Below are 17,291 nucleotides of genomic sequence, written 5' to 3'. Positions count from 1 at the left end.
GAGCTCTGTTGGCCTGGTTTCATTTTTCAAAGGTCCATTTCATATTTGGAACAGAGTGGAAGTTATCACAGGAGCTTCCTGCTGACACCACAGGAAAGAGTGACTGGGGGACCTATACTGGCTGATCACCCTCACCAAAACTCCAGCTTAACCGGAAGCTGGGGGGCCTGTGGATTCAGAATGAAGCAAAGAGCAAGGCTGCTCCCAGAAAGGAGAGCAGAGGAAGTTCAGAGAAAGGGCGGGACGAGGGAGGCTCTGTGACAGTCTCCTGCTGTCCAGGAGACCGACTCTGACTCAGCATGGCCTATGAACCTTCTTGTGGCAAATCCTGCCAGATCCCCATACACAGGGACGTCAAGCCCAAGAACCATAAAAGGACAGAGGGCAAGCCAAGTCCATCTGCCATTCTCTGCCCTCCATAAAAGGAGGGTTCCAGGCCTTGGTCTTTCCAGGAGTCACCCAGAGCGTGCCTCGAGAGGGCCTCAGAGGTTTCCAGTCTTGCTGGTTTGTTGCACAACCAGAGATAACCAGGCACACTTCCCTGTTGAGTCATGGAGGTCCCAGAAATATACATACTTAACCCCCTCAATAACATGTCCCCAGACAGGCAGAGTCCCAGCAGGTAAGAGGGGTCAGTTTAGTGTCTATTCAAAGTTATCTAGCAGGCCAGCAGCTCGAGGCAGGTCATACATAGTTGCCCAGATACGTAAATGCCTTCCATCAACTGAAAACTGCACCAGGAAAATTCACATCGGGTACTGATTATCTCTATGCTAGAACAAACATGAAAACCACATAGATACTAGCATAGGCCACCTGGAGCCCAAGTGAGCTAAGGGTCACAAGCAATTACATCCAACTATGGATAAAATGGAAGAAAAGGGACTTACCTCTTCTACAGACACAGGCAGGATGACTCGACTACGAGAGAGAGAAAAACAGTATCAACATCAGGCTCTGAAACCTGCTCTTAAAGCATCATCTTAGAAAAGTATTAAATGTTTTGCTGCCTATGACCCTACATTTCACCGTCAAAAACCCAGCAGAGAATGGCCCCCTGAGTCTAGGCCCCTCTGTCCCTGCTGGCATCCCACTTAGAACCCTGTGATTCAGTGCAAACCTGTCCCTTCACCAGCTACTTCTCAGGCCTCTGACTCACATTTGGAGCTGTCTTCTTCTTCCTCTCCCCAATGTCTCCCCCAACAAAACTTATCAGTGACTCTAGTAAAAGAGAGAGGTTAACATAGGAGCACCCATCCCTGCAAACTCAGAAGCCAAAATGAAGATTCAGACCCAAGGACGCAGGCACTGGGGATTTACATCTCTGTGGACCCAACCTCCCAACAACAGTCCTTAAGGTGTGAAAGGCTAGGAAGGGGTCAAACTCCTCTGAAGCTTAATCACCCTGAGAACACATCAACCATCTCTGCTCTGGGGCCAGATAATTACGATATAAGCTACTACCACAAAGCCACCAAGAGAAGACAACTGACTTGTGTCCTGACCTTCAGAAGCTGTCCAAAGGCACCCCAACTGATCACTTTCTTTTCCTTCTTCTCTATTTCAATGACCACCAATCATTGGATGCACCACCAATCAATCACCTGATGGAGAAGGCATGGTCAGCAAAGTTCCACACTGGTCAGAATTCCACACACAGAGGTGTGAGGGCCAGCAGCCCGCCTTGGGGGGACTTGTATTTGTAACGAAGAGCAATGGCCAATCCCCAGTTCAGAGCTGAGAGGTCTGAGAGCTGAGACAAAAATGCTGGGTTGTGTTCCTACAAATCAAGCCAGCTCCCAAGCTTAGATTCTTAGTCCCCAGACCCTAGCTGGAACCCCTGGAGCCTCCTGCATCTTGCGTGTTTGGTGAAGCATGTGCTGCTATGCTCTCCTTCCTATGCAGTGCTTCTGCCAATCGGAATCCTCGCTCCAGGCTGGTAAATAGCCTGCTCATTATTTTGTAGTCCCACAAAGGTCCCCCAGATAGCAAGAAGCACCCAGAGGGGTCCGGGAAAAACATCACACTCAAGGCAAGGCATCGAGCAGAAAAGTAGCAGGAAAAGCAAAATGGGCTCCAAGTCTTTACTGCCTGCTAACCCCCTCCTCCAGAATGTCTCAAATAATGTAAATTCTGCAGGTCACTGGCTGCTGCCACTATTGCTCTCCTCCCATTAGAGAAAGCCGACGGTGCAGAAAAATACTTCCAACTTGGAGGTCACAATTTCTCCACCCTCAGAAGAAACTTCCTAGAAAACAATAAGCCTTTTATCTTCAAGAACAGCAGTAAAAATCACATCCTAGAATTTGCAGACATCAAATCAAGGAGAATCCTGTCAGAGGAAGTGTCAGAAAAATCAACAGGGACGACCTTCAGGCCCTGGGTGGGCACCAAGTCTTCCCTCAAAAGAGACTGGTATCAGCCAGTTCCTGATAGGATGCTCTGAGGCAGCTATGTTACAGCTGCACCCCCGATGTTCCTCCCTGGCTCCTTGGGAGCAAAACCACTTCAGCAGCGAGAGGGTGCAATTCCAAAGGACAGGGCCACAGAGGCAGTGCGGGGCTGGGACTGGAGCCGTGCTCACTTCAGTGTGACCTTCACTCGCACTCTCCCCAGAGCTGCAGCACTGCAGCCATAGCCAAGTGTCTCCGATGACCCCGTCCTGGTCCCCCGTCCTGGTCCCCCATCCTGGTCCCTCGCCCAGGGATGCACACATGCACCCAAGCACACACAGGGCACAAGTTGGGCAGGAAGGAAGCGCAGGTGCCAGACAGGCTCTGCATCACTGGCACCTTGGGCCTTTCCCTGGCAGGCTTCAAGGGGAGTAGAACAAAGACTGGGAAGGGAGGACCTCTCTTCAAAACTCACTCAGATCTCTTCTGAATGTCCTTTCCCTTCCCTGCCTGGCCTTCTTTACAAAAACTACAGGTTTCTATAGATTCTAGGATTCAACTGGGAACAGAACAAAGAATCAGGAGAATGGGAAGAGTCTATCATCCGGAGTGTCAAGACTAAAATCCAAAGAGCACCATGCTCTCCTCCCATTGGCTTCCCCAGGCTCTTCCTCCTCACCACACAAAGCTCTGCACTCTGGCCGGATCAGCATCAGATTGGATGTCAAGAAAGAGAGGTGGAGGGGCTTCAAAATAATGCTCTTCAGATGAGGAGTCAAGCTGGGATGACACCTGGGTCTCTGTTTCCTTTGCTATCCAAAGCTCCGCACTATGTCTTAAATGTCCTAAACACCTTCAAGGAGCAAGCTGGATAGAATGGGGGCAAAGTCCATTCACTGACAAAATGGAAACAGCTCTCTCTGCACACCTGCCTGGCTACCAAGTGAGTTCCACCAGTTGCTCTCTACCCGCACATCTTCCTCTTCTGGACCTCCTGGGCTTCTGGCCCAGTGCTGCCCACTTGCCCTCCCCTCCAGGGAAGCACAGTTTCACTGTAAGTTCTGCACAGACACATCCAATCACTCCTCTCCCCACCCCCCCAATCTCTCCTCTTTGAAGAAAAAAGTCCTAAGATGTTTACTTGGAGCTTCAGGAATGGGTCATCTTGTATTTGAAAGATTTAGCAATCAAAACATCTACCCCGTCGTCCAGTTCCCCCGATTTCAGGAGCTAGCCCATCTCCCTGAAACTCCTACCAGAAGACACTCGTTTCCCACCCTCCAGGCACTACTCAGAAACTCCCTCACACTTCACTGTCTTTCCTCAGTCAATGGCTTTATGAAAACCTCCCAAATTCCTCAAAGCAATTTCCCTATCCCTTTGCACCAAGACTGAGAATCCCTGAGATAGGCTGGCCCTGTCCCCCACCCTAGTAACATGCATATTCATTCATGAGCACTCTCTCTTCCCAAACTGCCCTCCTTCCAGGTAACATCCTGGCCCCCTCCATTACCATAACTCCTTAGTATCACTTCAGCCCCTGACCAATATTTTCTGGACTCCTCACCAAGTGTCCCCAAGTCCCAAGCAATCACTCTAAGCTCTTTTCCAAATACCTCCTCCCCTGTGCCCATCACTTGGGCACCATGTTACACCACCAGTCCCCTCTGCTATCTCCTTAGCCCCTTCCCCTGTCACTCAGCCTGGTCCTGACTCCCTAGTCCTTTTCCAGTGTCTACTTATTACAATCCTGATGCCTAAGGCAGCCACTCCTCAGACCCCAGGCTGCCCTCAACACTCCTCCTCATCATCTCAACTCCATTCTTGAAGCTGTCTTATCTAATCTCCCAGTGCCCCTTGGTACTGTTCAGCCCAAACCCCTCCCAACACTGGCAGGATAGCCAGCCCTACCTGCCCCAGTCTAACTGTTCCTCAGCCCCTCAGACAACTCCTCCCTCTATCGTGGGTCCTGCAGCTCTGGCTGGTCCCTTCATCCCTCAACCTCCACTCGAGGGCCACCCCACATCTCATCCAGTGCTCAGCCCCCTCAGGCCCTCCTCATGCCCGGTCTGCCTCTCACTGTCCCCTTGACCCCATCTCAGGCCTGTCCGGCCCTCTTTGTCCCCTCGGCCTCTCCTCAGGCCTATTCGGCCCTCACTGCCCCTTGGGTCCCACCTCAGGTGCTGTCTGTCCCTCTCTATCTTCGTTGGGCCCACCTCGGGCCCTATTTGGCCCTCGTTGTCCCCTCAGCCCCTGCTGTGCCGCCCAACAGCCTATCCAGCGCTCTCCGTCCCGTCGGGCCCCGTCCAGCCGCTGCATCCCCTCCGCCAGGCCAGCAGCCTCCCTGGTCGTCATCCTCGACTCTCCCTCCTTCCTCGCTTCCTCACGGCCGGCCGGACACTCACTACTCCTTGAGCAGCACCATGTCGCTTCGCGGCTCGGCGGCTGCCCGCTGCCTGCCCGGCCTCCGGTTCGCTTCCCGGCGGCCGCTCTCCCCGTGGCCCGGCCCGGCCTGGCTGCTTGCGCGTCTTCGTCGTGGTCTGCTCCGTCCCGCCGCTCTCGCTGCAGTCGCCGCGCCGACTCCTGCCGCCCCGGCCTCGCCGACTCCCGCGCGGCTACCGACGCCGCCCGGAGCTCCGGTTCCGCAGCGCCGCGCGGGGGCGGGGCGTCTCTGCGGCAACCAGAGCGTCACACGCCGCGCTGCGCGCTGACCTCAGCGCAGAGGCGGAGCCTTCCCCGGCCCGCCCCCTCCCGTCCTTAAATGGGTAGCGCTGTAGGCATTCGTGTCCGGGGTGGGTCCGGGTCGTGCGCCAGACCCTGGCAGTAGGCGGAGCCGACACCGAGGTGTCACGCAGGGTCCTAGGGGTGACTTCTCACCTGTAGTCGAAACAGATGCACCTGTATGTCTGGACCTCCCTGATGGTGTGATTTGAGATCTAGGTTGTGTCAAAAAAATATTAATTAATAATGGCCAAGTTTACATGCACATACTCTTCTAAGGGCATGACTCCTCACGGCAACCCCGCCAGAAGTATATTATTACAGTCCCCATTAACAGGTGAGGAGGAGGCATAGGTTAAGAGAGTTGCTCAAGTCCAAAACTAGCATGTGATTTGGCCGAGATTTTCACCCTGTTGTCTTTGTGTAATGTCATCCATCCAAAAACTATTTGCTAAAAAAAAAAAAAAAAAAATTAAAGAAAAGAAAAAGAAAAAATAATAAAAAAGAAAAAATATTTGCTAATTGCCTGCTGTGTATCAAAATCTGTGTTTTTATTGAGAGAGTGAACAAGACAGATACCATCTAGCCCTTAGGGAACTCAAGGTCAAGTAGGGGAGGTGGGTGGGTGGGTGGAGGGACAGCCAGGTAGTTAGGATGAAAGGGGCTGTGAAAGGTGAAACACCGGTTTGGTGGGATTACAGCCCAGAGGTGTAGTCAGCAGTCAGCAAAGGCAATCTGGAGGAGGAGGTTCTAAACTGAGCTCTACAGGAGCTTGGGAGGGGAAGGGGTACCATGCAGTAAATGCAAAGGCTGGAGACCTGGGGGCAAGCTTGCGCATTACAGGGAACTGAAAGAAGTGATAGGGTGTGACTTTGGGGGCTGAGGAGCTGTAGGAGTTGGGGGTGGGGTGAGGGTTGGGGCCAGACGCAGTTCCAGGAGTGTGATGTGTGAAGTCTATCCTAAGGGCATGAGCGGGCATTTATGGGCATTAAGCAGGTTTGGTGTTTGAAGGCTCACTCTGACATTTGGGTGAAAAGGGGATTGAGGGAACCAGAGCAGAGGCAAGGAGACTAGTGAGGAGGCCTCTGCAGAAGTCCAGGGGACCTGGACTGTGGCAGTGATGGGAAAGGGAGAAAAAAGGAGAGATGGGTTCAGGAGCAACTCAGGAGGTAAAATCAGCAAGAGTTGTTGACTAATTGGCTGACAGAGTGAGAATGAGAAAGGAGAGGTGAAAACTAACCAGTTTTCTGGACTGGGAGCCTAGGTGGACAGCACTGCCTTCAGGAGGACATGGGGAAGGCAGACAGAGGCTCTGTGGGGCCTTCCCCGGTACAAATCCTTTCCTTGTCCCCTGTTTCTTGTTTGTACGAAGTAGGCTTTGTTCAGCCTCCCAGACCTTCCCCACGTTCCAAAGGGCAGATTCAAACATTTGCTAATCAGGGAAGGGAAGGAGTCCAGAAACTAGGGAGGAATAGTCAAGAAACAATAGGGCAGTCTTGGGGCAGGGTCTTGGTTCCTCCTCGAGGAGTATACATAGCTATATCTTTGAGTTCTTCTGCAGGAACTAAGGCCTCCACCCAGGCGGAGGATGGTAACTTCACAACATCCCTGGAACACTGTCCTGTTACCTAACCATCAACCAATCAAGGAAGTCATACACCCTGCAGCCCTCACCCCAAATTTTGCATATAAACACTTCTCCCAGAAAACCGTGGGGTTTTTAAGCCCGAGCTATTTGTTCTCCTTGCTTGGCCCTGCAATAAACCTTTCTCTGTTCCAAAGTCTGATTGTCAGTTTGGCTTCACTGTGCATCGGGCACATGAACTTACATTCTGTAACAACTCAAGCCTTGGACTCAAGGGGCACCCAGGTAATGGTAAGCGAATTGCCCAAGACAGAGACTTGGGAAGGGAGAGTGGAGCAGGTGGCCATGTTGCCATCAAGCTGTGACTGGTGCCCCAGGACAGCCAAATATTGCACTTGTTGGCTGTCAACATCTGCCTAGGATGGGAGAGTGGATTGCCCCAGAAATCCAAGCCCAAGCTCAACCCCCTCCAGGGAAGACCAAAAGAGGAGACATTATGACCCAAAGTCCAAGATCAAATGAGTGGCCTGGATCCTGGTCCCCTGGCCCCTCAGCATAGAGTTTTTTCTCCTACATAATAACAAGAAATAGTTATTTAATAATTGCCTAGTGCTGACTCTTTCTAGGAAGTAACCGATCCCTATTGTCTGGAGTTTACAGTCTAGTTGGCAAAACTACATCTACTCATTCACTCAATAAATAATGATTAAGGGAGGAGGGAAATAACTCAGTGGTAGAGCGTATGCTTAACATGCATGAGGTCCTGGGTTCAATCCCCAGGAGCTCTGTTAAATTAAAAAAAAAATAAATAAAGAGCTCCTGTCCCTGTCCTGGGCCTTTTTCTAGGCACTCAGGACACAGGGGTGACCAAGAAAAACAAGATCCTTCCCTTGTTCACTGGGGCAAAGCAGAATATAAACAAACACAGAAATAAATTCAAGTAGAGGCGAACGTTATGAAGAGGCTGAACAGGGAGACGGTGTTCATTAGGTGGTCAGGGAAGACTCTGAGAAGAAGCCATGTTTAGGCAGAGACTTAAATAAGAATTGAGAGAAGGCAAATCAAAACTACAATGAGGTATCACCTCACACCAGTCAGAATGCCCATCATTCAAAAGTCCACAAATGACAAATGCTGGAGAGACTGGAGAAAAGGGAACGCTCCTACACTACTGGTAGGAATGCAGTTTGGTACAGCCACTGTGGAAAATAGTATGGAGATTCCTCAAAAGACTAGGAATAAACTTACCGTATGACCCAGGAATCCTGCTCCTGGGCATATATTCAGAAGGAACCCTACTTCAGGATGACACCTGCATCCCAATGTTCATAGCAGCATTATTTACAATAGCCAAGACATGGAAACAGCCTAAATGTCCATCAACAGGTGACTGGATGAAGAAGACGTGGTATATTTATACAATGGAATACTATTCAGCCATAAAAACCGACAACATAACGCCATTTGCAGCAACATGGATGCTCCTGGAGAATGTCATTCTAAGTGAAGTAAGCCAGAAAGAGAAAGAAAAATACCATATGAGATCGCTCATATGTGGAATCTAAAACAAACAAACAAACAAAAGCATAAATACAAAACAGAAATAGACTCATAGACGTAGACTACAGATTTGTGGTTGCCCAGGGGGTGGGGGGTGGGAAGAGACAGACTGGGATTTCAAAATTGTAGAATAGATAAACAAGATTCTACTGTATAGCACAGGGAAATATATACAAGATCTTATGGTAGCTCACAGAGAAAGGAATGTGACAATGAGTATATATATGTTCATGTATAGTTGAAAAATTGTGCTCTACACTGGAATTTGACACAACATTGTAAAATGATTATAAATCAATAAAAAATGTTAAAAAAAAAAACAATTGGGAGAAGGGAGCTTGGAGGGCCGTGCAGGGCACTAGGGGAAATAAAAAATGAAACAGCCATTAAAATACTTGAGAAACAGTCTCTTATCTGGAGGCGCTCCTGAGGAGGAGGTCTTGTACCTGCAGAAAACTACCTAGTGACTCAAGGTGGCCATAAAAGTGACCATGTGTGACACAAGGAACAGTGCTGGGGAGGGTCCCAGGAGAGGGCTCTGGGCTGGAGAGACGTAGGAAGTGTCTCTGGATAAGGGGAATTTGAGCCAGATTCGGCTAGGAAAGGGGAATGGCATATTCGGAGGGAAAGGACCATCTGCAATGGTGCAGAGGCAGGATTCTACACGGGTGGAATTTGGCGGGTGGGGAGGCGACTAGAGCCCCTGGTCGCAGCAGGAATGGCGTATGTGGCCGGCACACACACAGGCAGGACAGAGTGTGGGGACTTGAGTGCCAAGTTCAAGAACTGTAACTCCATCCCGTGGGCCTTAAGGAACACCCACTCCTCATCGCACAGAAATCCCCTGTTAGGGAGATTTGGCCACTCTTGCTTCATCTCTTTGCTGAAACATTTTAAAACAGATCTCAGACATCTCCGCCCTCCATGTTTCTGTGTACATTCTAGAAATGTGAATGTTTTCTTACGAATCCACAAGGCCACGATCATACTGAACAAAATTAATAATTTCTTGATCTCATCTCATATGCAGTTCATATTCAGATTTCCCTAATCATCTAAAAATATTATTTCATAGTTTATTATAAATACATTAAGTGTCTGAACAAGGTCTGCATTTATTCCCCCACATTTTTGGTTTTCACTTGCTCTGTTTCTTACATCTCTTATTCTATGAAGCTTTGCTTCAGGTGTGCATAAGAATTAGGCCTTACATGCAGGGGCCACAGCTTTCTCAGTGTGCCTGCTGTGAGCCAACAGTCCCATTGTGGGAACAGACCCCCCTGATGCCTGGTGCCCGGGAGTCCCAACCCTACTGCTTCCTACCTGTGTGACCTTGTGCAAGTTGCTTAAACTCTTTGGGTCTCAGCTCCTTTATTTGTAAAATGGGGACCGTGATCATGGCTGCCTTTCGGGATTGCTGGGCATCAGTGGACAAAGCGATGTGTAAAAAGCAATTTCATGCAGAGTGGCACATTTCCATATTATTGTTCCAGAGGAAGGGGTGCTGGGAGGAAGGAGGGGTGGACATTACTGCCCCTCAAAGCTACTTCTCCATGCGCCGGGCTGAACAGGACAGAAGGAAGGGAACCTCCAGTGTCCCGGTGATCTTTCTGTCTCACTTGTCTCTCTCCTTCTCTCCCCCTCTATCTGTACCTGTCTTCTCTTCATCTCTCTATCTACCCACCCCTTCTCTCTCACCCCTCCATCTCTTTGTATCTCTGTCTCTCTTTCTATCTCGCCTCTTAAAGTCTCTCTGTATCTTTGTCTCTTCTTCCCTATATCTCCCTCTCTATCTCTTTGCTCTCTTAGACCCTGCTGCCTCTCTCCCTGTCTCTCTGTAACTCTCCCTCTGTCTCTCCTCTCCCGTTCTCTCTTCTCTCTCTGTCTCTCTGCAGCTCTCTTCTTGTCTCTCCTCTCTCTGCCTCCCTCTGTGTCTCCCTCTCTGTCTCTCTCCATCCCTACCATCTCAGTCTTTGTCACTCTGGGTAATGCATCTTCAGCCGGTGTTTCTTTCAGCTTCCCTTTGCACTGTGTCCCTTTCCCTTCTTTGTCTCTTTTTCTGTTCCATCTTGCTCTCTCTCTCTTGCCTTTGTCTTGGAGTCTGTGCGTCTTACAGTTCTGTCTCCTGCGAAGTGCCTCCTGGCTGGCTGGCCCTTGTTACCGCCTTGGTCATAGCCACACCGGTAACCCATCTCCGGGTATCTCGGGGAGACTGTATTTCATTCTTTCCATCTTCTGCTCTGTATCCCTTCCTGGCTGGTGAGAACATGCTTTTCTCCTAACCTCTGTCTCAGTCTATTTCAGCCTCTTTTCGGTTTATTTCTGTCTCTCTCTTTTTGAATTTCAACCTTCAAATATTTATTGATCAGCTGTTCCATGCCAGGCACCACCCGAGGCATGGCGGTATGGAGGTGACCAAGGCAGCTTGTGTGCGCGCTCTCAGGGAGAGTCCCCAGTTCTAGCAGGGAGACAGACAGAGAGCAGACAATGTGTGACCCCGGCTGCCTAGCCTGCCTCTGAGCCGGGCCGTGGGCAGGGACCTGGGCCTGTGCGGGTGGCTGGCTCTGCCCTGAGCTGGGCCTGATGATTCCCTGTCACTAAACAGGGACTGCTGGTCAGTCTGGAAGCCAGACTAGTGTGTTTAACAATTTGCTCACTCAATGGCATTCATTATGCACCTGGCGGGGGGAGACAAAAGTGGAAAGGAAAAGGTCCCAGTCCACGCAGGGCCAAAGTCTAATACAAGACAGACATAACACCTGCTGGAGTGGAGACAGCAGTGACTCTGGGCACCTAGGAGATGAGGTGTCCTCTACCTCCTCTCTTCTCTCCCCGCCTCTGACAGTGTTTGGCCTGCACAGAGTGAAGAACTATTTGAACAGCTGTGATATTAAAAAAAAATTTTTTTTTGATCCAGCATCTGAAAATTGGGAATTTTATATAAAACTCAGGACTTCTGGCTTCTCTCGAAAAAAATCAGGTCAGACAACGCTGGGCTCGTTCCCACCAGCTGAAATTGGTTAGAGCTGTGTCAAGGCCGTCCTGCTAGATGGGGCTGTGGCCTCCAGGTCCCCACAGTCCCCACCAAGACCTCTTGTGTCCCTAGCACGGAGGTCAAGGTCTAGCTGCCCCTGTATCACCCCAGAGTTCATGCTGTGGCTCTGCTTGTATTAGAGAAGTGTTTCTCTGTGACGTCTTGATCAAAAGTGGGAAAATGAAGTTAATAACAAAGGGCTGTGGCAGAGCCCCGGGTTTTGAGTTTGCAATCCTGACATATCCATGCATATCCCCATGCACATCCATCTAGCACCTCCTGGCTGTTGTGCAGGGGGCCGGCGGCTCACCCCTTCCCCAGCTGGCCCCTGAGACCATCCACCCCAAGCTCCCTCCACCACAACAGGGTGAAGAGCCAGGCCTCAGACTTCCAGGCCTTCCTCTCCCTCCCTGGTGGTGGGGATCTCCCTGCGCCTTCTCTGGGATGGCCCAGTGGCTCCTCTTTCCTGCTGCTATTGCCCCTGGCAGGAAGGTGGCCAGGTTGGTGGGGAACTTGTAAGAGCAGGCATACCCATGACCACTGTCTTAGGACAAAAGAAAAGGGGCAAGGATGAGCCCTCGCCTGAGAACCAGAGTCCACAAGCAGCCTTGGGCTTCCCACCCAAAAGGCTCTCTGCTCTGTCCCTCCCCCAGCTCTTCAAGTGACAGTGCAGAAGGCTGGCCAAATCAGCAAAGCTGGGCCATGGCGAAGGCAACAGACGGGATGGATGGAAGTCAGGGAGCACGTTTCAGATGAATGACAGATAAGAGACAAGGGGCAAGAGGATGGGTGACTCAGAAAGAAAGGGACACTGGTGCCAAGGAGGAAGCAGTTCTTAGCCATTCTCAGCAGACATTTATTGAGTGCTTGCTGTATGCCAAGAAGTAAGCCAGGTGCTAGAAACAGCAAAGGGCCAGGAATAGTCAGGGTCAGTGAGTTGTCAGTGACACTGCATTGACCCTGGTTGACTCGAGAAGAGATTAACCCTTCAGGCACCACTCTGAGGGTCTGGGCTAGGTCCTTGGACAGGGCCTGCCGAAGTCTTTCCGGCAACGAAAAGGGATTCAATGAGGCGAGACCCACTCCCTCTTCCTCATCCATGCAGAGGCACACAGACAAGCTCCCTTCCACACACTCCTCCAAACGCGTTCACACCTGACGTGCCCGGAATACATCTCAGACTTTGACCCGTGCGCACACACATGCACAAACACACAGAGGCACAGCCAAGCGGTTTTACAAGGAGGTGGTGTGCAGGTCACAGTACCTGACATCCACCATTTAGAGATTATCTTGAGTTTTGGCCAAGTCTTTTACCAGCACGTGAAAGATGTAAAGGTGAGCAAGGAAATAACTTCTTAAGGCTTTTGCTTAAAGAGGGGGTTCTGAGAAGGGTAGGGGTCAGCAGAAACAGCCCTCACCTCCTTTACTTGGCCACAAGTCTGTCCTGTCAGAGCTGCCTAAAGTAGGTGTCCTATTACATGGGTGGGGATGGTCCTTATTCCCTGTGCTATCTACACTCCTCTAGGTCACAAAAATAATGCTATAACTTATTAAGTGCCTATTAAATGCCAGGGACAATAATGTGCAACTGCTTTACGTCCGTGTTCACTTAGCCTCCCAGGGAGGGTATTACCTCCATTTTACAGATGAGGAAACTGAGGCTCAAGACTTGCCTAAAGTCACTGAGACAGTACATGTGGTGTGGCCCCTAACCACTGCCCTTCCCCTCATTGCCTCCTCAGCACAGGAAAAGAGTCTCACTTTGGGAGGGAAGGGTCAAGGGGCAGGGAGCTGCCAGAGGCAGCCCCAGGAGGCTAAGGAGCACTAAGTTCAGGGCAGGACATGCTGCCTGCAGAGTCCAAGGGCACAGGTGGTGGCTGCCGCCAGTGGGGAGAGGCCTGCTCTGCAGTAGGCCACCCGCGGGGAGGATGCTGTACCTCCTTCCTGGCACTGTGTCCTCGCCCCAGGGCTTGGAATGAGTCAGGGCACAGGCAGGGGATGGGCTCTGTCCCCCACCCCAGGATTGGGCTGCAGCCTGTGGAAAACCCACACCCTCACTTTGGGGGTCCTGGGCTCCTAATCCTTAATACACCACAGCTAAGGCTCCTCCTGCCCCAGAACCCATGAGATCCCACTGTATTCCCCCTCAGACAGAGGGGAGCTGTTGCTTCAACAGCCCCAGAAGCCCACCTGTTAAAACTTCTTAGTGTGCGCTGACAGGAGCCCCTCACCATAGGAGGCCCTCAGCTGGACCCCCTCCCCATCACCCACCCCTGCTGCATATCTGTTTCAATTCACCAAGGTCGATTGCATCAAAAACTCCACTGGGCTGAATGTTTGTGCCGCTGTCTGGGATCGTCCTGCACGTGAACCCTCAGTACTGGATGTCTCCCCACTTTCAGTGTGCTTAGGGCCCGCAGCAGTGTGATGCCCTCCTCAGACTGCAGCCCAGGGCCAGGACGAGGAGGGCTCGAGTTCTTTTCACCAGGCTGGGTACAGGACAGGAAGGAGATGGAGCAAAGCAGAAAGGAACCCACAACCTACAACCCCATCTGTGGCCTTTACAAAGGTTGGCACTTTCCCTAGAACAGGCCCAAGAGTGAGAGCTGCAGGCAGAGGCTGGGGGGTTTGGAGGAAGCCAACCACAAAGGAACCCCTAGACTCAAGCCCAGGTAGACTAGAGCAGAGCGGGGCTCCTGGCAACACTCCTGAGGCTGGCACAGCTCTGCTCCTTGCTCTGACTGAAACCGCAGGGCCAGGCATCACTTCCAGCTCCTTCCCACCAGGAGCCTGGAGGACGAGGGGGAAGACAGAGGGCCGAGGCCACATGGTGCCCACTGCCTTTGATCAGCCAGTGGTCCCCTCCCCAACCCACGGCAAACCTTTGAGGCTGGAATAACCAGAGACTTGATCCCCCAAGTTACCATCAGCCTCTAGGACCAAGATGACTCTACTAAGTAGAGCTCACCCAACTCTCTCCAAGGAAGCTCTTGGCTCCAAGACACGGAGACCATGCCTATGTTTGTTTCTCATCCTCAGGCTGTTTCACCCTGATCTCAAGGCCTGGTGGCCCTTGGGCCTGCCACTCTAAATGGAATGTCCTGGTCTATAGGGTCTTGGCTGCTCCAGTGACTTAAGAACCATATATGAAAAAAAAAAAAAACAAACCATATGTGAATGTGAGTCCCAGCTCTAACCTTGAGCAAGTTACTCCACTTCCCTGGGCCTCAATTTTTCTAGCTGTAAAGTAGGGAAGATAGTAATCTATTTAATCCCTGAACTGTCAGCATGATTCAACAGCAACAGGAAAATATGTAACCCATCCACCCTGTACAGTCAGGGCAAAATGACAAACATGGGACTAGGGGTGCGTGTGGCACCCAACCCACCTGGTACCCTGCTCCCATTTTCATGCCTCTAACAGTGCCACACACTATTTGGCCCTAGACTACCTTCCACCCTGAATCCTGGTTTCTCAATGCCTGCTTCTTCCCACAAAGTGCACACGTCCTGAGGGTAGACGGGGGAAAGAGGCTGCAGCTGCCACCTCGGTGGGGCCTGGGCACCACAACCTCAAAACATCTTCCCAGCTGGAAGGGCCCTTGCCAATCAGCACCTCCCCAGCTGCACTCCCCTTTGTCAGTGGGTCTCAAACATTGGGGGAGCCACCAGAACCACCAGGTGGGGCTTAGCAAAGTGGAGACTCTAGATTCCCACGAGGTCAGAGGCAAGACCCAGAGGCTACATTGTTAACAAGCTGCCAGAAGCTCCTGCCGCAGGTGGTCCCTGGGCCACACATGGAAGAGGCTGATAGTTAAAATCATTCCTCAGCTGCACACCACGCCTGCCTGGAGAGCCACACAGTCCACTAGTGCTGAACTCACTTGACCTTATCTCAGCATTTCCCAAATCTGACTATAAAACTTTTAAGAATTAAAATAACGTTAACATCTCCCAGAACTAGCATTCTGAAGAATGTTTTGTGAAACATGGATCTCATTCTCTCTTTTTAAAACAAGTATTTGCTTATGAAGCCTAGAGCGATGACGTGCGTTCAAGGGACTGGACTGTGACGGCCAAGCTGGGGTTTGGGCCTGGGTCTGCCCCTTCCTGTTGTCCGCCCACTCCTCCCACCACAGTTGGCTCTGTTTTCTTTGAGCCTGAGGCTCTCTGGGGTCACTCTGTGTCCTGAACTCAGGAGGAACCCTCAGGGTACCTGATTGGTGAGGAAATCTGAGCAGGGATCAAAGGGGGTCAGGATTAGCCTGTGTGGCTGGGATAAGCAGCAGAGAAGGGGTGGCCACACTTCTAAGGTGTCCCCACAGGCCCAGTTTGTTTGGGGAGTGGGGTGAGGTGGGGGAGGAAGGTCTTTTCCTTGCCCACTGCCCCTCCCAAGACAGCAATCATACCGAGAGATGGTGAGAAGCAGGGTACCACTGGGCCAGTCAGGAGAAGAAAGTCTTGTCTTGCCTTTCCTTCTCAAGCTCAAAACAGGAACATGTATTCATTAACTGATATGCTAGAAGGGGCATCCCTTACGAGAAGGAAAATGGATTTATTGCTTTATAAAAAGGAGTCTGATAAAACTTAAAACAAAACAAAACAATTAACCTAAAAATCAACCCACCCTTCTCAGGGCTCCCAGGAAGTCTCAGACACATTTCTGAGGGCAGTCAAGGTGAGTGGGTCAGGAAGCCAGGCCTGCCTGACAGAGGAAGGGTGGCCTCTCCCTGGTAAACAGCTCCAGGGCCCTGGGAGAGTCTGCCAGCAGAGGGCGCTGCGACCCTGCAGCCCGGGACACACTCCCCGCCCTGAGCCAGACTGGCTCCTGGGTGCTACTCTGGGAGGGTAAGGGCAGACACCTAGAGCTCACAACCTACTGCCACCCCGCACATATCTCTCATTCACAGCACGCATACACACAGCCCACACTACACAAATCCCAGGCCTCTCACAAATTAACCTCCCCACCCAGGCCTGGACCTCTATGTCTGTCAGCCACCCCCACCCCAACAAAAACAGGTGTGTGTGTGTGCGCGCACGCGCACGCGTGCCCTGCTGGTGCCCCTCAAATTCCCTTCAGGTCACAGACTGGACAGAGGACAGCAGTGGCTTCGTGCTCCCAGATCAGGCCCTGAGGGAGGAGAGAAGAGGCTGCTGCTCGGCCTTGTCCCCGGCTCCTGAGCCACATGAGACCTTCCAGCCCTCCATCCCCTCTCCAGGCTTTAAGCCAGGGGAGCTTCTCCACAGGCCTCGAACAGGAGGACAGGCCACGGACAGGCCACAGGGGGCTGGAATCACAAAGGAGTTAGCACCAACAACAGGAAGCGGGTCCTTCCTTCCTCAGGCAGCTCAGACTGGCCAGGGGAGGAGGTGAGGGGCCAGGCGAGGGGGTGCAGACAGTGCAAGCCTTTGTCCTCAGGCAGGCGTGGTCGGTGGACATGCAGCCGAGGGGCAGGTGGTGGGCAGTGGATGGCAGGCCCCTCTGCTTTGGCAAGAGGCAGAAACCAGACACTTGGGGGAGAGAGCCTGCCTGCCGGGGTCCTCCTGGCTCCTCCATGGAGCCCATGCTCCAGGACCCCTCGAAGGTGGAGAGCAATGTCCAGGGTGCCTCTGCTTCCGGCAGTGGGAACATCACCTGTCCGGGCCCTCACCCATCCTTCCACCGCAGAGCTCCGAGGCAGAACCAGGGCCTGAGAAGGAGTGTGGACTCCAACACGGTGAAGGAGAGGATCCTGGGGGTGCGTGGAGGTCCTCTAGGGTGAGGAGGAGGACATCGGTGAGTCATGAAGCAAGGGCGGGAGGCCGCAGTTCTGAGGTGGCAGGGGCTACACAAAAGCCTCCCGGTTGGATGAGCCGTTGAGCTTGAGGAAAAGCTTGTCGTCCTCCCTCTTCTGCTGCAGCTGCCTCTCCAGCTGGCGCCGGTAGCAGATGAGGTAGAGGGGGAGGCAGAAGCCCAGCATGCTCAGGACAAGCAGCCCCACATTCACCTGCG

General features: G+C 51.9%; 2 protein-coding genes across 5 annotated transcripts in view; both read right to left on the bottom strand.

The window, feature by feature from the left end:
* The window catches only part of PITPNA (phosphatidylinositol transfer protein alpha), a 35,853-nt gene extending 30,797 nt beyond the window's left edge, over nucleotides 1–5,056 (bottom strand). Inside the window, exons 1-2 of the mRNA XM_010978907.3 lie at nucleotides 4,799–5,056; nucleotides 891–921 (exon numbers count right to left, since the gene is read on the bottom strand). Of these exons, the coding sequence (XP_010977209.1) occupies nucleotides 891–921; nucleotides 4,799–4,818 (51 nt within the window). The 5' untranslated portion in view covers nucleotides 4,819–5,056. The remainder of the gene's footprint in view (nucleotides 1–890; nucleotides 922–4,798) is intronic.
* A 7,065-nt stretch (nucleotides 5,057–12,121) lies between these two features.
* SLC43A2 (solute carrier family 43 member 2) overlaps nucleotides 12,122–17,291 on the bottom strand; it is a 39,527-nt gene continuing 34,357 nt past the window's right edge. For 3 of the 4 annotated variants that reach the window (XM_064495832.1, XM_064495831.1, XM_064495834.1), the window contains one exon: nucleotides 12,122–17,286. In XM_064495832.1, coding sequence (XP_064351902.1) covers nucleotides 17,125–17,286 — 162 coding nt within the window. In that variant the 3' untranslated portion in view covers nucleotides 12,122–17,124. The remainder of the gene's footprint in view (nucleotides 17,287–17,291) is intronic. The other variant, XM_064495835.1, reaches the window with a different exon arrangement.

Source organism: Camelus dromedarius, chromosome 16 (assembly GCF_036321535.1).
Source record: "Camelus dromedarius isolate mCamDro1 chromosome 16, mCamDro1.pat, whole genome shotgun sequence".
In the NCBI taxonomy this organism is placed as follows: Eukaryota; Metazoa; Chordata; class Mammalia; order Artiodactyla; family Camelidae; genus Camelus; species Camelus dromedarius.
The sequence above is the reverse complement of the archived record's forward strand: the minus strand, read 5'-3'. Positions and strand labels throughout refer to the sequence as shown.